Below are 22,714 nucleotides of genomic sequence, written 5' to 3'. Positions count from 1 at the left end.
CCTTCTTTTGGGGAGCCCCTAGTCGGCGCTCTAACTTGGCCCTTCTTTTGGGGAGCCCCTAGTCGGCGCTCTAACTCAGCCCTTCTTTTGGGGAGCCCCTAGTCGGCGCTCTAACTCGGCCCTTCTTTTGGGGAGCCCCTGGTGGCGCCCATTAGGCAACTTGGCGCCTGCAGGTTCCATGGTTAGGCCGATAGCGCAGCGGAAATTCATTAAATAGCGCAAAAAACTACGTAGAAGTAAAGCAACCGTGAGGATTCAATGCCACGCCATCAACCTCCGCCCCATGTTGCCCAACCACTATACTAAACAGGCTCTGGTGATTCATTAGGGCGCAACCTATTTAATAAGTAAGTATAGCCACGCTTTTAGTGCATATATAAATTAGAAAAATCCTGATTTTTGAAAAAAAAGTGTGAAGAAAATTTGAAAGTTCGCAAATTTCAAAACAAACCATGAATTTAAAAGGAGTTCACGAATTCAAAGAATTTCCATGAATTTGGAAAAGGTTCATCAATTTTGAATAAAGTTTATCATTTTTGAAAAATATATATTCAATTTTGAAAAAAGTTCATCAATTTTGAAAAAAGTTCATCAATTTTATAGAAATTTCAAAAAAATTAAAAAAGTTCATTGATTTAGGAAAAAGTTCATCAATTTTGGAAAAATGTTCGTCGAATTGAAAACAGTTCATCAATTTTCAAAAAAATATTCATCAATTTTGAAAAAAGGTCACCATTTTTCTCAAAAAGTTCATGGATTTTGAAAACATTTCATGAATTTTGAAAAAAATCATCAATATGAAAAAAGTTCATCAAAAATGAAAAAAATGCAATTCTTTTTTTCAGAAAGTTCATCGATTTTTTAGAAAAAGTTCATCAATTGGAAAAATCAAGTTCATAAAAATGTTCATCAATTTGAAAAAATAAGTTCAAAACATTTAATTGTTTTCATCGATTTGAAAAATGAGGAAGAAGAAAAAATGAAAAAAGGAACGGAAATGTTGAAACAATAAAACAATACGAAAGATGAACAATATCGGATGAGGTTGTGTGGTCAGGTGGTTATCGTGTTGCGCGTTAGTACAGCAGGTCTCGGCACCGACTCGTTGGAAACAGAAGGAAAACAAAATTACAGATAATTGGGCCAGCCCAGTTAACGCGGCCGCAGGCGCCGGTTAGGAACATTGCCTTTTAACCAGCGCCTGCAGCGCCGAATAGGCTTTGCCCTTCTTTTGGCCCAGCCTGCACCCCGCAAGCAGCCAAAAGGGTAGAGAGAACAACCCACGCAGGCCGCGTCCAGCCCAGCGTGGATTATTTATTTCCCAAGTTACCTCCTGTGGTCGTCGCTTGCCACAGAAAAAGCCAGAACTTGCGCTACGGTAGGCATGTTTGTCTCCACGCCGTAGGGAAACGCGACGGAAGATGCACACGGCACGGGCACACGCCTCCATTGCTTTTGCTGCCGCTCTGTCCCGACGCGACGAGACGGAGCACCTTCTCTCACATGCCGTTAGGCCATTTCCACCGCGCGACCCCAAAACATTCGGGTCTGTCCATTTGGGTTAAATAGACAAATAAAACGACCCAACGCGCAATTTTATCCGTAAAAAACGTACGTTTCTGGTCCGTCTCACCTCATCCTGGACCTAAATTTGAGCTGGGTTTGCGTCCAAAGCGGACACAAGCAGACGCTTTCTAGGTCGTCCTCGTCCGGCAGTGTCCCTTGTGCATGTGACCCTGGCCCGCCTGTCATCCTCTCTCCTCTTCACTCACGTGGCCCACCTACCATCCTCTCTCTCTCCATCTTTTTCTCCTCCCCATGCCGGTGCACACCACTGTGCTGCAGCCGTGGGCGAGCGCGACGCGCGCCGGAGCGCGGGTGCGGGAGAGCGGGGTGCGGCGCGGCTGCGAGCTGGGGGCGTGCGCCCAGGAGGCGCTGTGCGCGAGCGCGGCGGCACGTCGACGGGCGACGGGGCGCGGCTACGGGCGTGGAGAGGCGAGGCGGGGCGGGGCGGCGGCTGCGGGGGAGGGCGGCGAGCTCGCGCGGCTGCAGGTGCGGGCGAGCGCGCGGGCGGGGCGGGGGCAAGCGCGCGGGCGGGGACGGCGAGCGCGCACGCGCGGCTGCGGTGGCAGGGCGGGGCACGACGAGGCGGGCTCGAGCGGCCGGGGCGAGGAGGCGGGGCATGGCCCGGCGGCGAGCGCGGCGGGCGGGGGCAAGGGCGCGGCGCGGTGTGGTGTGGAGGCAGGGCGCGCGCCGGCCAGCATGCCATAGCGGGAAACGGGCGGAGCCAGGGCGCAAGCTCGCGGGTGGGTGAGGCGCGTGACCAAGACGGGCAGTTTGTGGTTGGTTGGTGCGTTGGGCGCCTCTAACTATATCTGGACATGCATATCCGTTTTGCCATCTATTGCCATCCCAAAATGGACAGATTCCGGATGAAACGGACGTCCGTTTGGGTTGTGCGGTTGAGTTGGCCTTACTTACGCTCTAAGCATATTCATATTCTACTCGGTGCGTTTCTTCCCGAGCTCCTCTTGATCCATCCCCGAAGCTCAGGCCATGTGCTCACTTTGAAGCTAGGACACGCACATCTGCCGCCCTCGAACAATGGTCGCGCGCACATGACAAGCCCCTCGTTGCGCTTTTTACACTGGGTTTCTTCGCAGAGACCAAACCTACCTACACCCTACTTGTCTAGAGAGGAGCAGTTTACTAATCCAAGACGTCGGTCGCGTGTCCCGGGCCGAAGACCATCGTCGTCGTGGATCCAGAATGGAATCGGGGAGGAAGGACGCATGGCTCAGACCGGCCTCGACTCGACGACCGCGTCCCTTGTTTTACCCGGGAGACCGGCGGTGGGGCGCCGCTGGTCCCGTCCAGCACCCGTGGGTGGCGCCTTTGAACTGTTCCCGCCGCGCCCACAGCACAGCGGCGCCCATTCCCCAGCCCATGCGAGCTCCACCGGTGAGGAGGGGGTCACCCCATCTCCATGTGCGCCCCTGCCCGAGATCGCCGAGATGTTGGCGCTGGTCGATGCTCAGTGACTCAGCGCTCTCCTGGCCGCCACCAACTCCTCTGGACCCGCCGCGGCGCCCGTGTCCTGCTCGGCGTACGCTTCCCCTTGGCAATGCGATGCCAGCAGTACAGTGCAGTGCACGGTACCTCACCCCACGGCGTGGACGACGCATGCATATTCTACCGTTCGCCGTGCTGCCAGCCAGGAAGTAGAGCGGTAGGTGAGCCATGAGCGCCTTCCTCCGTCGCACTCACGCATGGTCCATGCCATTGTGTCACCGATCGTCCGATCCTAGCTTGTCAATTACCTGTCGTGTCTAATCCAATCCACCAAAAATGCTCAAACGTGAGGCACTTGAAAATGACGCGACCTATATGTCTACGCGCGCCGTTGTGCGATCTACTCTACCCGACAGCGTAAAATTCTCACTCGGAAAACGGACGGCCGCGACGCGGCTGACTCACCGGCGCTTGGAGCTATTCTCCTGGAGGAGAAGCCTTTCGCGACAGGGGCGGTCGCCTTTGTTTATATTGAGAAAAAGAGAGACGCTTTCGGAAAAGCTAGTGTGAAATGTCTATAGCAGTACTAGCCCGTCGCACGCGTAAAAGGGAGCTTGCGCGCGTGAAATTCATTCGAGATTTCGCAGCATTGTCTGGCACAGTCGCTGCCTGCTCGACGTGCAGCAACAGTGTGTCGTGGCCGCACATGGAAATTTACCAGATGCAGTGCACGGATGTCCGAAAAAAAAGAGATAGAAGTACGCGTAGTGAATATACTAGTGAGAAAAGTGGAGTTTTACTTGTTGACGGAAGAGGACGTCTGGAACCCTAAACAAAAGGATGTTTGAAAACGGAGAGGAAGCCAGGCAACGGCTCACGTCCGGTCCGGACCGCACGGACGAAGGCGTGAAGCTATCAACGAACAGCGATTCCGGGGAAATGACAGGGACCGACCGGGCTCAACGTCCGCCCGCCATGCCAACAACCCCGTATCTCAGGCTTTGCTCGCGAGATCGTCTGCGGCGATCATATCTGTTGCTTCAAATTCAAAAGCACCTGACGGACCTGAATCTGTCAAACATACCACTCCAATGTTACTCTGAACATCGGATCGCGAAACGGCCCACGTGACCGTCCTTGGGGTTCGTATCAAACATGATTCGCGGCACCAAAGTTTCGCTGCAGGATGGGCGACAATTCTCTCAATCATCTTTGGGCGGGGCCCATGTGAGATGGGGGGCACGTAAATGGCTAGCAAGAGCTCCGATGGGGTAGGGCGTAGGCGAGAAAGTGAAACGAACAGCACGCTCGGGTAGCGGGGCCACAGCGGAGACCCAGCCCCAGTGGGGGCGCACCCCATGGGTGATGGATCTCACAGACACAGAGGATCCGACGCACCGGCCCGTCGAGCTGTCCACCACATCTATCCCCCCCCCGGTGGGGCCCCACGTTGGCCGCCCGCCTCGCAACGGGCCACGCCTCCCACTACGCCAGCGCCTTCCCACGCCGTGCGGGGCGCCTCCAACGTCACTGACACGGCGGCCACGGGCCGCGCTGCTGACCTACACGTCGGTGACGTAGCGCCTTTTATCGTGCGGGCTGCGGGCCGTCACGCTTTACCTACCCCTTTTTGTTAGATACGGATATACGCCGGCCACCGGATGCGGATCTGACGGCCGGGATTCGTTCCGAGGCGCTACAGATCCCTCTCTACCCTGCCCTGGCCTGCGCACACACGCTCCCCTCCGTTGCGCTCCCACGGCACCACCCCACCACCAACTGCTCGACGGAATGCCACACTAGCCCCCACTCCACTCGCCACTCCCCCCCCCCACGCCGCCGCAGAGCGACGAGATGAAGGGAGCAATGCAGCCGCGGCCGTTCATGATGCACGGGCCGGGGGGCCCGATGGCGCCGCCGCAGCAGCAGTTCGGGCTGACGGAGACGCGCCCGCCGCTGGCCGCCATGCTGCGGCCCCGCTTCAACATCCCGGGCCTCAACCCCTCCGCCGCCGCCGCCAGCGCCGCCGGCAAGATCTCCTCCACCTACGACCTCGTCGAGCCGATGCGCTTCCTCTACGTGCACGTCGTCAAGGCGCGGGACCTCCCCGCCGTCTCCCCCACCGGCTCCATCGACCCCTTCGTCGAGGTCAAGCTCGGCAACTTCAAGGGCACCACCGCCGTCCTCGCCGGCCACCACAGCCCCTCCTGGCACCAGGTCTTCGCCTTCTCCGCCACGCACCTCCAGTCGCATCTGCTCGAGGTCGCCGTCAAGGCCAAGGATCTCGCCGGCGGCGACGACATGGTCGGCCGCATAGGGTTCGACCTCTCCGAGGTGCCCGTCCGCGTGCCGCCGGACTCCCCGCTGGCGCCCCAGTGGTACAGGCTCGACGGCAAGCGCGGGGAGAAGCTCCACCACGGCGAGATCATGCTGTCCGTCTGGCTCGGGACCCAGGCCGACGAGGCCTTCCCGGAGGCCTGGCATTCCGACGCGCACGGGGCGGCTGGCCCGTCGGCCGTCGCCTCCACGCGCGCCAAGGTATACTTCTCGCCCAAGCTCGTGTACCTCCGCGTCGCCGCCATCGGGGCGCAGGACCTCGTGCCCCACGACACGTCGCGCCCCATGAACGCCTCCGTCAAGCTGCAGCTGGCCGGGCAGGTGCGGCGCACGCGCCCGGGCGGGCCGCCGGGTTCGCCCAACCCGATGTGGAACGAGGAGTTCATGTTTGTCGCGTCGGAGCCGTTCGACGAGCCCCTGCTCGTCACCGTGGAGGACCGCGTCGGGCCGGGCCGCGACGAGCCGCTCGGGCGCATTATGCTGCCCCTCAACGCCGCAATGCCGCGCCATGACCACTTCGGCAAGCCCGTGGAGCCGCGCTGGTACAGCCTTGCGCGCCCCAGCGACGACGGCGAGAAGAAGGAGGGCAAGTTCGCGAGCAAGATACAGCTTCGGATGTCGCTGGACTTTGGGTACCATGTTCTTGACGAGTCGACCTACTACAGCAGTGATCTCCAGCCATCATCAAAGCACACCCGGAAGCCGAGCATTGGGATCCTTGAGGTGGGTGTTCTTGGTGCACGCAACTTGATACCAATGAAGGCCAAGGATGGTCGCAGCACCGACGCCTACTGCGTTGCCAAGTATGGTCCGAAATGGGTGCGCACAAGAACCATCATGAACACGCTGAATCCCCAGTGGAATGAGCAGTATACCTGGGAGGTGTTTGATCCATGCACCGTGATCACGGTGGTGGTGTTTGACAATAGCCAGATTGGGAGCAAGAGTGGTGATGCCCGGGATGAAAGCATTGGCAAGGTCAGAATTCGTCTCTCGACACTGGAGACTGACCGGGTGTACACCCATTTCTATCCTTTGCTTGCTCTTAAGCCAAGTGGCCTCAAGAAGACCGGTGAGCTGCATTTGGCCGTGCGGTTTACATGCACGGCATGGGTGAACATGATGGCAATGTATGGCCGTCCGCTGCTGCCGAAGATGCACTACTCACAACCAATATCAGTGATGCAATTGGACTACCTGAGGCACCAGGCGATGCAGATTGTTTCGGCAAGGCTTAGCCGTGCTGAGCCACCACTGCGCAGGGAGGTGGTCGAGTACACGCTCGATGTGGGCTCGCACATGTTTAGCCTCCGGCGCAGCAAGGCCAACTTCTATCGCATCACCTCTCTGTTCTGTGGCTTTGCCTCAATGGCCAAGTGGTATGATGGCATCAGGAGCTGGCGAAACCCGATCACAACAATGCTGGTGCACATGTTGTTCCTGATACTGATCTGCTACCCGGAGCTCATCCTGCCTACCATCTTCCTCTACATGTTTATGATCGGACTGTGGAACTATCGCTTCCGGTCAAGGCACCCACCACACATGGATACCAAGCTATCGCAGGCTGAGTTCACACACCCTGATGAGCTTGATGAGGAGTTTGACACATTCCCATCCAACAGGCCAGCTGACATTGTAAGGTTGCGCTACGACAGGCTGAGGAGTGTTGGAGGTCGTGTGCAGACGGTGGTCGGGGACCTGGCGACGCAAGGTGAGAGAGCCCATGCGTTGCTGAGCTGGAGGGACCCCCGTGCCACCGCCATCTTCATATTCTTGTCCCTGGTGGTGGCCATTGTGCTGTATGTGACGCCGTTCCAGGTTTTGCTGGTCATCACCATGCTCTACTTGCTGCGCCATCCCCGGTTCCGCAGCAGGATGCCCTCTGTGCCGTTCAACTTCTACAGAAGATTGCCTGCCAAGTCCGATTCGCTTATTTGAAGATAAAATGAGGGAAGCTTGTAACATTGTCCCCCTCTCTCGTTCTGTTCCTTCTGGTTAGCATCAGATCAGATGTCAATATACTTAATGAGTTGATTAATTTAGAGCCAGGCAGCTGGTGGCCCTGTAATAAGGTGTCGGTTTATATGTTGGTCTGCTTAGCTAGGCAGAAAACGAAGGAATGGCCGGGGGATCCCTTCGTAGTTTTGGATGGAAAATGTTGGCTTTGGGGTTTCTGGTGTAGAGCTGGGCACAAGTTGAGTTCCAGAATGTTATGTTTATGTATTGGTGCCAGTTTTGTTTATGTTCTGTTAATTATGTTCCGTTGATCATGTTACCTGCCCCTAATCTTGTTTTTTTATATATGTAGTATATGTGCTGTTCCTTCCCTTTTCTCCAGAAATATATCTACTGCTCCTATTTTTTGTTCTGAGGCGCTTACCCTTTTTTCAGAGGGCACGCTGAGGTAGTTTCACTGTGACGTTGTAGCATGGTTGGTGGAATACCATGCTGGGTATATCGGTGAAGTTCATCCGAAGAGCCTACGAATGTGCGCCAGTTCATCAGTTGTTGAATGTCAGTTACTCCGTGGTTCAGTGCAGAATTGTTGTAGCCCTTACCCAACTTTTCTCTTTGTCGTAGCGGTTGAACAGCTACTGAATGTGCGCTAATCCAGCGTGATCTCGTATAAGTTACTCCGTGGTTCAGTGCTGAATTGTCGTAGGGGTTTATCAGCTACTGAATGTGCACTAATCCAGCGTGATCTGGTGCCAGTTACTCCGTGGTTGGGTGCAGAAAAGAAGCAGCGGTTTCCGTCTTGTACGTGAGCAGTTCCCGTGCGCTGATCCGCACTGAGAGAACAGTTAGAAAGGTTGTGGTTGTACCCACGCTTTTGACCCCGGTACCACGGTGTGTTTTCTAACCAAACAAGATAAAACCATGCGATCCTTTCCTTGTCGGCAACAAAAAGATAAACGGCTTGGGACCGTATGCGGGAATACTGGACTAGACAGGCAGGTGTGAATGCAGGACGGCTAGGGCACAATAAAACAGATATGGAACGGCGTCGTCTGGCATCGAAGGGAGACATCGCCATTTTTCATGGCAACTCTTTAAATTTGTTGTGCTGGTGGTGCCATGATTAGTGTGACATGCGTGCCTGGCTACACATGGCTGGAGATGCATGTCGAAGCAATGCTCCTAGGAGTGTTCAATCCACTGTTTGCTAAAGGCGTCTTTGATTGTAGCACAAAAGGGCGAACAAGAAAACGTGGAGGTTGAATGTTAAGCCAATGTTGAATTCTATACATGGATTTTAAGGCATATGAAATGTTAAAAGGTTCTTTAATTGCAGCACAAGGAAAGAAGAGTAAATTCCAGTTTTTGCCCCCTCAAATAGTTTTCTTTTGTGGGGCCTCAAAATAGCATTTTTGACATGAAGTACTATATTTAAGGATTTTCTTCTGTTTTACCCCATTTAATGAATTTGAACAATTGTAGACGTCCATTGCATTTGAACGAGTGGTCTAGATTAGGCATGGCGGTCTATTACCACATATGCATATCGTAGGCCTACAGCTCAGAAACAACGAGGCAAATGTCAGCAGTTTGCATTGCGTTCTGAGAAATAAAACGATGGATAGATAGGGATAGGAGGGGCTCGTGACAAGGTGTTTTACGGCGGAACCGAGCTGGCTGCAGATCAACCGCAAGATTAGCTAGAAATCAAATCAAGCTAAAAATCAAGAGAGAGAGAGAGAGAGAAAGAGAGAGAGAGAGAGAGAGAGAGAGAGAGAGAGAGAGAGAGAGAGAGCTTCATTGCTGTTAGCAACTACATCAATCATTGAGTGCGGTAGGCAAGTCACCTATGTTTCTAGGGTTCTCAAATATCCTTTGACGGCTACCACCACCTTAGTTCAAAAACCATCGTTTCATCGTTCTTGATAGGTCTTGGCAGGGCGCAAGTGCATTGATCCTTTCCTGTAGACCACAAGAAGTCACTGCATGGAAGATCCGACGTCAAATAGGGCTACGACGGATGGATCTTACGTGGGAGGCGATGGCGGCGGTAAACAAATCACACTTCTTAAACCATCAGTTGAAGCTAGATTTGAAGGGTTGGATCTACATGGGAAACAAGAATTCGATCTATATTTGTCAGAGTTGGAAGGCTTGATCACAGATGTGTGTTGGCCACTTGGCTCGGACTGTTTAGGGTTCATACATCCAAGCCATTATGTGGCACCCCGGCTCTGCGATCTGGATGTGCCCTACATACTAGCCCAAGAATCCGTCCTCCGGTATACAATGCTAGTTGGCATCAAGCACAACCACAATATATTACAACACATAGGTACATATGTCTTTACGATACATCACTTGGAGAGGCAAAAAGGCACTATACATGCGGCGGTAATATGTACATTATTTATCTAAAGGCCCCGGAGTCTAGCAACGAAATGACAACGGTGGTGGGGCTCCATCCCAAAGGGACCCTTGGTACGACATGATCCTAGCGCTCATGCACGATCGTCTCGGAATACTCACAATCAACATCTCCAACATCTGGCATATAAGTCAGGTGAGTACATTGAATGTAATCTCAAGCTCACGACAAACAATAACATGCAACACGGCAAATACGTACCACACATGCATAGACATGTATCAATGATGCATCTTGGTCAAGTTTTATGTTAGCACAATGACCGTTGATTAGAACCTTGCATAAAACCAACAAATGAATTGGTAGCCACCAAGCTCTGGGGTGTCAACGTAATGAATGAACAGTTGCCAAAGACGATTGACCACAAGATGGTTGGTCAGAGCACGACATGGAGCATGAGAGCGGTGTGGATAAGAAGAAGCTGCCCAAGATGACCGGAAAAGCAGCACATAGGATGGGAGCGGTGCTACAAAGAGAAACTAACAGGTGCATGAGATGGCCGAGAAGCAGCACAGAACATGGGAACAATACTATTGCTACCACCATCTTACGCAAAATTACCACCTGGCTTTGTGCAACCTTACCATCTTGGCCTCTTGGTCATTACAACTTACCACATGGTTGTGTCCATGACCTTGGTCATGTCCACACTTGGTCACCACGACCACTTATCAACCTTTAGTCACCTCGTGACCCATATCTTATCACCAGATCACATTCGCGATCCACACAAATCTTTGAGCCTAACCACCATGAAAACTTCATGTATATTAATCATTGGCATTGACGGCTGGTGTGACCTAGTATGAACTGTGTCCATTACCCTGGACTCGACTATTCGAATTGATTTATACACTCTGAAAACTACCCATACCGTGTCACCGACATATCCCTTGGGGTAATGCTCAGGAGGAGGAATCCCGGGCCTCATTGTCTACGAAAGGCTCTACCACTTATGTGGTCTCATATTTCCCCCTCTTGGGATTACTTTATTTATAACTTGTGAAGCATACCATTCCCAGGTTCTCAGAATTAGACGTCGGTTACAGGGCTAGGTTAGCATACATGTCTAATTCTTCCTAAGATGGTGACACCACTAAGAGCATGTATAGACTAAGTTAAGTCATTCCCACATTAGGAAAATGTGGTTGCACATGTGGAAGGTTTGACTCGATGGCACCATAATTAGACGAAGCCAGTGAAGGGTTAGTTTAACAAGTTCTTCTTTATTGAATGTATGCTTGATCTGAGTCATGTTTATTATTGAATTCCATAATGAGTGAAACTACACAACCATATTGAAGCAACCACATTCATGTAATCAGACAAATACTTACGCGGTGAATTTTTTATTAACATTATTGATGTCATCATGCATTCATGCTACTACCAAGGAAAAATATTCATCAGAAACATATACATGCACATATAGTTCATAGTAGCATAATGAACTAAATACAATATGCTCTAAAATATATATGTATGGACTATGACTTCAACAAGTCAGCAAGCAATGGTAGTGTGGCTTGCCTTGGTGAAGGTAACAGTTAAGGTACTTTAGATATTCACCATCAAGCTCTTCTTCCTCTGAAAATATATATTTGAAAATAATTTATAAATATAACATAAATCCAAAGCTATTGTGGGTCCTAGCTAAACAGAACGACAAATAGCAATAACATATTTTCTGTAAGACAATTTCATAAGAAAATACTACAAAAAAGGAACAGGCCATTTAGACCTGTAGTTTGGAAGTTATGAGTGGGCAAAGTTTGGTCGAAGATGAATTTAAATTGAATTTATCTGATTAACCAAAAAATACTAGAGCAGGCCACGTCAAAGAATACGCCTCCTCTACGTACCGCTTTGGGTGCGGGACCCACTCAACTACAGAGGCCTATAGTGGGAGGGGAGGTGGAGTGAGTGTGCGTGTGCGCTAAACTGTGCCTGAGCGTACCACGCTAATTCTGCGCTCCGGCCGAAACTGCGCACCCAACCAAGTAACCAACGTGCGCACACCTGGTGCCTTGGTCTCCCACTTGATCGTAAATTCATAGGCAACTAGTAGTAAAGCATGGTAACCTTTTTACTACACAAGCCTAGTCACAAAGTCTATGGTAAGATCCCATGTGAAATGTAGTAACACATGTTAACCTATTTACTATAAGTTCCCAGGGAATCAATCGGTAGTAAACCTATAGTAAAACTAGTAATCTCTTTACTATAGATGCGCATTTGTACTACAGATGTCTTGTCATGAAGTTTGCCGTAACACCCCATGAAACATTTAGTAACACATGTTAACCACCTTACTATACATTCCCGGGAAAATAATCGGAAGTATAACACGTGGTACAATTAGTAATCTCTTTACTATACACTCAAAAAAAGTAATATGTTTACTATAGATGCATGGACATTGTTAATAAAATCTCAGATAGCATGTAGTAAATACGTGACCTCTCTAGTAAAATTGATTTCAAAGTAATCATAATGTTACATGTACGCACAATGAGCAAATTATAACTAAGATCTAATTATTCAAAATATGTAATTGTTGATCGATTTTACCACGTGCTAGAGCGATAGTAACAACAGTGCAATATATAGTAATCTACTAGTCAGTTTTACTAGTTGAGGGGACTTGTGGGTCTGGATAGTAAAAGTCATTGTCACACATGGTAATGTACTAGAGACTTTTACCATCAGGTGGAACTTTGGTGGGACGCGGTCACTTCCGTAATTAGTGAGTTCGAGCCGTGGTTTGGATGGCCGGAGCGCAGAATAAGCTATAATGCGCTCGGGCTTAGTTTAGCGTGTATATATATATATATATATATATATATATATATATATATATATATATATATATATATATATATATATATATATATAAAGAGAGAGAGAGAGGAATAGTTATTCTTCACCCCCCTCTATTTTACCATCAATGCACCGTAATTTTACGTTTCATAAGTTTTGTCTTATTTCCAACGCATAAAGAGACCGTAAGAAAATATATAATCGCCATAAAAATATTTTATGTTATGCAAAATTACAAACGTAAAAACATAGTCTAAAATACACATAAATTGCAAATTTTCTTGTCTTATGACCTATATTTTTATTTTCTTATGTCAAATTTTACGTATTGAATCAATAGGAATGTAACTATTTGAATTCCAAATGTAATTTAATTATGAAATGATCGTAAGATTATCTCCGGTGGGGAATAACTTATTCTGCAGTCAGGGTGATGAATAGTAACACTATATATATATATATATATATATATATATATATATATATATATATATATATATATATATACGGCTGCGCTATTGTGAGCGAGCGCGCATTCTGCTTAAACTACGCTCCGGCCGGACCTAATTAGGCCAGCGGGTGGCGCTGAGAAGGCCGCCCTCCACCGCAGAAATGTTGAGGGTAACGCTGAGTGGTAGGAAAAGTAACACATTTAATTCAGTTACCATGTGCTGGTCCGCCTCGTCCTGCTTTTTGGTCACTAATCATTGAAAGTAATAGGGTATAGCGGACATGGTAATGGACCTAGTTTTATTACTGGGCAGTGAGATATGTTGTAAAACCTGGCCGAAACATGTAATAATGTATTACTACATGCTCACAAATTGGCAGTAATAAAAAAATGGAGTGGATGGTAACGCAAAAAAGAAAATTACGAACAAAAAAAGTTAAAATACTTCGATCCAGATTGATATGTAGTAATGCATTACTGCATGTGCTCTGTTGTTCCCAAGCATAATCTAGCATTTGTGTACAACAAAAAAGTCAAAATGCTTCGATCCAGGTTGATATATAGTAATGCATTAGTGCATGTTTATGTTTTTCCCAAGCATAATCTAGCATTTTGTGGGCAACGAAAAAGTTAAAAATCTTCGATCCAGGTTAAAAAGTCAAATGGACAAGTTTTATGTACATAGAAATCTAGCCACACCGATCGCAAAAAAACCAAGTCCACTGCGACAAGCCATGTGCTTTTACAAAAAAACGATCATTACCATCAACTAGTGCGCTTTTACTATCCACAAGTGTCCTTTTACGTTGGATTTGATGGTCAAACGTTGCTAGTAAAACTTTGTAGTGCATTACTATGTCCTATCCATCTTTTACCCTTGATTAGGAGGCAACCTAGGTGGCGCACAGGGAGTTGCTCTTTTTAGTTGAGTTTCCGGTTGTGTGGGGAGAGCGCGCCGGCCGGAGCGCAGGATAAGTGATTTTGCGCTCAGGCTTAGTTTAGCGTGTCTATATATATATATATATATATATATATATATATATATATATATATATATATATATAGTGATACTATTTATCATCCTGGGTGCAGAATAAGTTATTCTTCACCCGAGGTAATCTTACGATCATTTTATAATTAAATTACGTTTGGATTTTAAATAGTTATATTCATATTGATTCACTACGTAAAATTTGGCATAAGAAAATAAAAATATAGGTCATAATATAAGAAAATTTGCAGTTTATGTGTATTTTACACTATGTTTTTACGTTTGTAATTTTACATAATATAAAATATTTTTTGCGGCGATTACATATTTTCTTACGATATCTCTTTACGTCGGAAATAAGACAAATTTACGGAACGTAAAATTACGGTGCATTGATGTTAAAATAGAGAGGAGGTGAAGAATAACTATTCGTCACCCAGAGTGACGAATAGCGCGACCCTATATATATATATATATATATATATATATATATAATTTTACGATCATTTCATAATTAAATTACGTTCGGAATTCAAATAGTTACATTCCTATTGATTCGCTACGTAAAATTTAGTATAAGAAAATAAGAATATAGGTCATAAGATAAGAAAATTTACAGATGTGTATTTTCCACTATGTTTTTACGTTTGCAATTTTACATAACATGAAATATTTTTTATGATGATTATATATTTTCTTACGGTCTTTTTTACGTCGAAAATAAGATAAACTTACGGAACGTAAAATTACGGTGCATTGATGGTAAAATAGAGGGAGGATGAGGAATAACATAAAATAGAGGGAGGATGAAGAATAATTATTTTATGTTATTCTTCATCCTCCCTCTATTTTACCATCAATGCACCGTAATTTATAGTGTTACTATTTATCAACCAGGGTGCAGAATAAGTTATTCTGAAGCAAATATGCCCTAGAGGCAATAATAAAGTTATTACTTATTTCCTTATAATCATGATAAATGTTTATTATTCATGCTAGAATTGTATTAACCGGAAACATAATATATGTGTGAATACATAGACAAACAAAGTGTCACTAGTATGCCTCTACTTGACTAGCTCGTTAATCAAAGATGGTTATGTTTCCTAACCATGAACAATGAGTTGTTATTTGATTAACGAGGTCACATCATTAGTTGAATGATCTGATTGACATGATCCATTCCATTAGCTTAGCACCCAATCGTTTAGTATGTTGTTATTGCTTTCTTCATGACTTATACATGTTCCTATAACTATGAGATTATGCAACTCCCGTTTATCGGAGGAGCACTTTGGGTACTACCAAACGTCACAACGTAACTGGGTGATTATAAAGGAGTACTACAGGTGTCTCCAATGGTACATGTTGGGTTGGCGTATTTCGAGATTAGGTTTTGTCACTCCGATTGTCGGAGAGGTATCTCTGGGCCCTCTCGGTAATGCACATCACATAAGCCTTGCAAGCATTACAACTAATATGTTAGTTGTGAGATAATGTATTACGGAACGAGTAAAGAGACTTGCCGGTAACGAGATTGAACTAGGTATTGGATACCGACGATCGAATCTCGGGCAAGTAACATACCGGTGACAAAGGGAACAACGTATGTTGTTATGCGGTCTGACCGATAAAGATCTTCGTAGAATATGTAGGAGCCAATATGGGCATCCAGGTCCCGCTATTGTTTATTGACCGGAGACGTGTCTCGGTCATGTCTACATTGTTCTCGAACCCGTAGGGTCCGCACGCTTAAAGTTACGATGACAGTTATTATGAGTTTATGCATTTTGATGTACCGAAGGTTGTTCGGAGTCCCGGATGTGATCACAGACATAACGAGGAGTCTCGAAATGGTCGAGACGTAAAGATTGATATATTGAAAGCCTATGTTTGGATATCGGAAGTGTTCCGGGTGAAATCGGGATTTTACCGGAGTACCGGGAGGTTACCGGAACCCCCCGGGAGCCATATGGGCCTTCATGGGCCTTAGTGGAAAGGAGAAAGGGGCAGCCCAAGGTGGATGCGCACCTCCCCCCTCCCCTAGTCCTATTAGGACTAGGAGAGGTGGCCGGGCCCCCTCTCCCTCTTTCCCCCTCGGGGAATCCTAGTCCAACTAGGATTGGGGGGGGGAGTCCTACTCCCGGAATGAGTAGGACTCCTCCTGGGCCCTCCTCCTGGCCGGCGCCCCCCTCCCCCTTGGCTCCTTTATATACTGAGGCAGAGGCACCCCAGAAACACACAAGTTGATCCACGTGATCTATTCCTTAGCCGTGTGCGGTGCCCCCTGCCACCATATTCCTCGATAATAATGTAGCGGAGTTTAGGCGAAGCCCTGCTGCTGTAGTGCATCAAGATCGTCACCACGCCGTCGTGCTGACGAAACTCTTCCCCGACACTTTGCTGGATCGGAGTCCGGGGATCATCATCGAGTTGAACGTGTGCTCGAACTCGGAGGCGCCGTAGTTTCGGTGCTTGATCGGTTGGATCGTGAAGACGTACGACTACTTCCTCTACGTCGTGTCAGCGCTTCCGTAGTCGGTCTGCATTGGGTACATAGACAACACTCCCCCCTCTCATTGCTATGCATCACATGATCTTGCGTGTGCGTAGGAATTTTTTTGAAATTACTACGAAACCCAACAGTGGCATCCGAGCCTAGGTTATTTATGTTGATGTTATATACACGAGTAGAACACAAGTGAGTTGTGGGCGATATAAGTCATACTGCCTACCAGCATGTCATACTTTGGTTCGGCGGTATTGTTGGACGAGACGACCCGGACCAACCTTACGTGTACGCTTACGCGAGACCGGTTCCCCCGACGTGCTTTGCACAAAGGTGGCTTGCGGGCGACTGTCTCTCCAACTTTAGTTGAACCAAGTATGGCTACGCCCAGTCCTTGCGAAGGTTAAAACGGAGTCTATTTGACAAACTATCGTTGTGGTTTTGATGCGTAGGTGAGATTGGTTCTTGCTTAAGCCCGTAGCGGCCACGTAAAACTTGCAACAACAAAGTAGAGGACGTCTAACTTGTTTTTGCAGGGCATGTTGTGATGTGATATGGTCAAGGCATGATGCTGAATTTTATTGTATGAGATGATCATGTTTTGTAACCGAGTTATCGGCAACCGGCAGGAGCCATATGGTTGTCGCTTTATTGTATGCAATGCAATCGCGATGTAATGCTTTACTTTATTACTAAACGGTAGTGATAATCATGGAAGCATAAGATTGGCGAGACGACAACGATGCTACGATGGAGATCAAGGTGTCGCGCCGGTGACGATGGTGATCATGACGGTGCTTCGGAGATGAAGATCACAAGCACAAGATGATGATGGCCATATCATATCACTTATATTGATTGCATGTGATGTTTATCTTTTTATGCATCTTATCTTGCTTTGATTGACGGTAGCATTATAAGATGATCTCTCACTAAATTATCAAGAAGTGTTCTCCCTGAGTATGCACCATTGCCAAAGTTCGTCGTGCCCAGACACCACGTGATGATCGGGTGTGATAAGCTCTACGTCCATCTACAACGGGTGCAAGCCAGTTTTGCACACGCAGAATACTCAGGTTAAACTTGACAAGCCTAGCATATGCAGATATGGCCTCGGAACACGGAGACCGAAAGGTCGAGCGTGAATCATATAGTAGATATGATCAACATAACGATGTTCACCATTGAAAACTACTCCATCTCACGTGATGATCGGTTATGGTTTAGTTGATTTGGATCACGTGATCACTTAGAGGATTAGAGGGATGTCTATCTAAGTGGGAGTTCTTAAGTAATTTGACTAATTGAACTTAAACTTATCATGAACTTAGTACCTGATAGTATCTTGCTTGTTTATGTTGATTGTAGATAGATGGCTCGTGTTGTTGTTCCGTTGAATTTTAATGCGTTCCTTGAGAAAGCAAAGTTGAAAGATGATGGTAGCAATTATACGGACTGGGTCCGTAACTTGAGGATTATCCTCATTGCTGCTTGGAAGAATTACGTCCTGAAAGCACCACTGGGTGCCAGGCCTGCTGCAGGAGCAACGCCGGATGTTATGAATGTTTGGCAGAGCAAAGCTGATGACTACTCGATAGTTCAGTGTGCCATGCGTTACGGCTTAGAATCGGGACTTCAACGACGTTTTGAACGTCATGGAGCATATGAGATGTTCCAGGAGTTGAAATTAATATTTCAAGCAAATGCCCGGATTGAGAGATATGAAGTCTCCAATAAGTTCTATAGCTGCAAGATGGAGGAGAACAGTTCTGTTAGTGAGCATATACTCAAAATGTCTGGGTATAATAATCACTTGATTCAATTGGGAGTTAATCTTCCGGATGATTGCGTCATTGACAGAATTCTCCAATCACTGCCACCGAGCTACAAGAGCTTCGTGATGAACTATAATATGCAAGGAATGAACAAGACTATTCCCGAGCTCTTCGCAATGCTGAAAGCTGCGGAGGTAGAAATCAAGAAGGAGCATCAAGTGTTGATGGTCAACAAGACCACTAGTTTCAGGAAAAAGGGCAAAGGGAAGAAGAAGGGGAACTTCAAAAGGAACGGCAAGCAAGTTGCTACTCAAGAGAAGAAACCCAAGTCTGGACCTAAGCCTGAAACTAAGTGCTTCTACTGCAAGCAGACTGGTCACTGGAAGCGGAACTGCCCCAAGTATTTGGCGGATAAGAAGGATGGCAAGGTGAACAAAGCTATATGTGATATACATGTTATTGATGTGTACCTTACTAGAGCTCGCAGTAGCACCTGGGTATTTGATACTGGTTCTGTTGCTAATATTTGCAACTCGAAACAGGGACTACGGAATAAGCGGGCACTGGCAAAGGACGAGGTGACGATGCGCGTGGGAAACGGTTCCAAAGTCGATGTGATCGCGGTCGGCACGCTACCTCTACATCTACCTTCGGGATTAGTATTAGACCTAAATAATTGTTATTTGGTGCCAGCGTTGAGCATGAACATTATATCTGGATCTTGTTTAATGCGAGACGGTTATTCATTTAAATCAGAGAATAATGGTTGTTCTATTTATATGAGTAATATCTTTTATGGTCAAGAACCCTTGAAGAGTGGTCTATTCTTATTGAATCTCAATAGTAGTAATACACATATTCATAATGTTGAAGCCAAAAGATGCAGAGTTGATAATGAAAGTGCAACTTATTTGTGGCACTGTCGTTTAGGTCATATCGGTGTAAAGCGAATGAAGAAACTCCATACTGATGGACTTTTGGAACCACTTGATTATGAATCACTTGGTACTTGCGAACCGTGCCTGATGGGCAAGATGACTAAAACACCGTTCTCCGGTACTATGGAGAGAGCAACAGATTTGTTGGAAATCATACATACCGATGTATGTGGTCCGATGAATATTGAGGCTCGTGGCGGATATCGTTATTTTCTCACCTTCACAGATGATTTAAGCAGATATGGGTATATCTACTTAATGAAACACAAGTCTGAAACATTTGAAAAGTTCAAAGAATTTCAGAGTGAAGTTGAAAATCATCGTAACAAGAAAATAAAGTTTCTACGATCTGATCGTGGAAGAGAATATTTGAGTTACGAGTTTGGTGTACATTTGAAAAATTGTGGAATAGTTTCGCAACTCACGCCACCCGGAACACCACAGCGTAATGGTATGTCCGAACGTCGTAATCGTACTTTACTAGATATGGTGCGATCTATGATGTCTCTTACTGATTTACCGCTATCGTTTTGGGGTTATGCTTTAGAGACGGCCGCATTCACGTTAAATAGGGCACCATCAAAATCCGTTGAGACGACGCCTTATGAACTATGGTTTGGCAAGAAACCAAAGTTGTCGTTTCTTAAAGTTTAGGGCTGCGATGCTTATGTGAAAAAGCTTCAACCTGATAAGCTCGAACCCAAATCGGAGAAATGTGTCTTCATAGGATACCCAAAGGAGACTGTTGGGTACACCTTCTATCACAGATCCGAAGGCAAGACATTCGTTGCTAAGAATGGATCCTTTCTAGAGAAGGAGTTTCTCTCGAAAGAAGTGAGTGGGAGGAAAGTAGAACTTGACAAGGTAACTGTACCTGCTCCCTTATTGGAAAATAGTACATCACAGAAAATTGTTTCTGAGACATCTATACCAATTAGTGAGGAAGCTAATGATGTTGATCATGAAACTTCAGGTCAAGATACTACTGAACCTCGTAGATCGACCAGAGCGAGATCCGCACCAGAGTGGTACGGTAATCCTGTTCTGGAAGTCATGCTACTAGATCATGATGAACCTACGAACTATGAAGAAGCGATGGTGAGCCCAGATTCCGCAAAGTGGCTTGAAGCCATGAAATCTGAGATGGGATCCATGTATGAGAACAAAGTATGGACTTTGGTTGACTTGCCCGATGATTGGCAAGCAATTGAGAATAAATGGATCTTCAAGAAGAAGACTGACGCTGATGGTAATGTTACTGTCTACAAAGCTCGACTTGTTGCGAAAGATTTTCGACAAGTTCAAGGGGTTGACTATGATGAGACTTTCTCACCTGTAGCGATGCTTAAGTCTATCCGAATCATGTTAGCAATTGCCGCATTTTATGATTATGAAATTTGGCAGATGGATGTCAAAACTGCATTCCTGAATGGATTTCTGGAAGAAGAGTTGTATATGATGCAACCGGAAGGTTTTGTCGATCCAAAGGGAGCTAACAAAGTGTGCAAGCTCCAGCGATCCATTTATGGACTGGTGCAAGCCTCTCGGAGTTGGAATAAACGTTTTGATAGTGTGATCAAAGCATTTGGTTTTATACAGACTTTCGGAGAAGCCTGTATTTACAAGAAAGTGAGTGGGAGCTCTGTAGCATTTCTGATATTATATGTGGATGACATATTGCTGATTGGAAATGATATAGAATTTCTGGATAGCATAAAGGGATACTTGAATAAGAGTTTTTCAATGAAAGACCTCGGTGAAGCTGCTTACATATTAGGCATAAAGATCTATAGAGATAGATCAAGACGCTTAATTAGACTTTCACAAGGCACATACCTTGACAAGATTTTGAAGAAGTTCAAAATGGATCAAGCAAAGAAAGGGTTCTTGCCTGTGTTACAAGTTGTGAAGTTGAGTCAGACTCAATGCCCGACCACTGCAGAAGATAGAGAGAAAATGAAAGATGTTCCCTATGCTTCAGCCATAGGCTCTATCATGTATGCAATGCTATGTACTAGACCTGATGTGTGCCTTGCTATAAGTTTAGCAGGGAGGTACCAAAGTAATCCAGGAGTGGATCACTGGACAGCGGTCAAGAACATCCTGAAATACCTGAAAAGGACTAAGGATATGTTTCTCGTATATGGAGGTGACAAAGAGCTCACCGTAAAAGGTTACGTTGATGCAAGCTTTGACACTGATCCAGACGATTCTAAATCGCAAATCGGATACGTGTTTACATTAAACGGTGGAGCTGTCAGTTGGTGCAGTTCTAAACAAAGCGTCGTAGCGGGATCTACATGTGAAGCGGAGTACATAGCTGCTTCGGAAGCAGCGAATGAAGGAGTCTGGATGAAGGAGTTCATATCCGATCTAGGTGTCATACCTAGTGCATCGGGACCAATGAAAATCTTTTGTGACAATACTGGTGCAATTGCCTTGGCAAAGGAATCCAGATTTCACAAGAGAACCAAGCACATCAAGAGACGCTTCAATTCCATCCGGGATCTAGTCCAGGTGGGAGACATAGAGATTTGCAAGATACATACGGATCTGAATGTTGCAGACCCGTTGACTAAGCCTCTTCCGCGAGCAAAACATGATCAACACCAAGGCTCCATGGGTGTTAGAATCATTACAGTGTAATCTAGATTATTGACTCTAGTGCAAGTGGGAGACTGAAGAAATATGCCCTAGAGGCAATAATAAAGTTATTACTTATTTCCTTATAATCATGATTAATGTTTATTATTCATGCTAGAATTGTATTAACCGGAAACATAATATATGTGTGAATACATAGACAAACAAAGTGTCACTAGTATGCCTCTACTTGACTAGCTCGTTAATCAAAGATGGTTATGTTTCCTAACCATGAACAATGAGTTGTTATTTGATTAACGAGGTCACATCATTAGTTGAATGATCTGATTGACATGATCCATTCCATTAGCTTAGCACCCAATCGTTTAGTATGTTATTATTGCTTTCTTCATGACTTATACATGTTCCTATAACTATGAGATTATGCAACTCCCGTTTACCGGAGGAGCACTTTGGGTACTACCAAACGTCACAACGTAACTGGGTGATTATAAAGGAGTACTACAGGTGTCTCCAATGGTACATGTTGGGTTGGCGTATTTCGAGATTAGGTTTTGTCACTCCGATTGTCGGAGAGGTATCTCTGGGCCCTCTCGGTAATGCACATCACATAAGCCTTGCAAGCATTACAACTAATATGTTAGTTGTGAGATGATGTATTACGGAACGAGTAAAGAGACTTGCCGGTAACGAGATTGAACTAGGTATTGGATACCGACGATCGAATCTCGGGCAAGTAACATACCATGACAAAGGGAACAACATATGTTGTTATGCGGTCTGACCGATAAAGATCTTCGTAGAATATGTAGGAGCCAATATGGGCATCCAGGTCCCGCAATTGGTTATTGACCGGAGATGTGTCTCAGTCATGTCTACATTGTTCTCGA

The 22,714-nt window shown here is 46.4% G+C and overlaps 1 protein-coding gene across 1 annotated transcript; it reads left to right on the top strand.

The window, feature by feature from the left end:
• The first annotated feature begins 4,714 nt into the window (after positions 1–4,714).
• On the top strand, positions 4,715–7,622 carry LOC123057002 (FT-interacting protein 3). The gene has a single exon (XM_044480190.1). It carries the CDS (start codon positions 4,867–4,869, stop codon positions 7,288–7,290), a length of 2,424 nt encoding a protein of 807 aa, XP_044336125.1. The 5' UTR covers positions 4,715–4,866; the 3' UTR covers positions 7,291–7,622.
• The last annotated feature ends 15,092 nt before the right edge of the window (positions 7,623–22,714 follow it).

This window comes from Triticum aestivum, chromosome 1A (genome assembly GCF_018294505.1).
Source record: "Triticum aestivum cultivar Chinese Spring chromosome 1A, IWGSC CS RefSeq v2.1, whole genome shotgun sequence".
Classification (NCBI taxonomy): domain Eukaryota; kingdom Viridiplantae; phylum Streptophyta; class Magnoliopsida; order Poales; family Poaceae; genus Triticum; species Triticum aestivum.
Note: the sequence above shows the minus strand (reverse complement) of the source record. Positions and strands in the feature narration are given on the sequence as shown.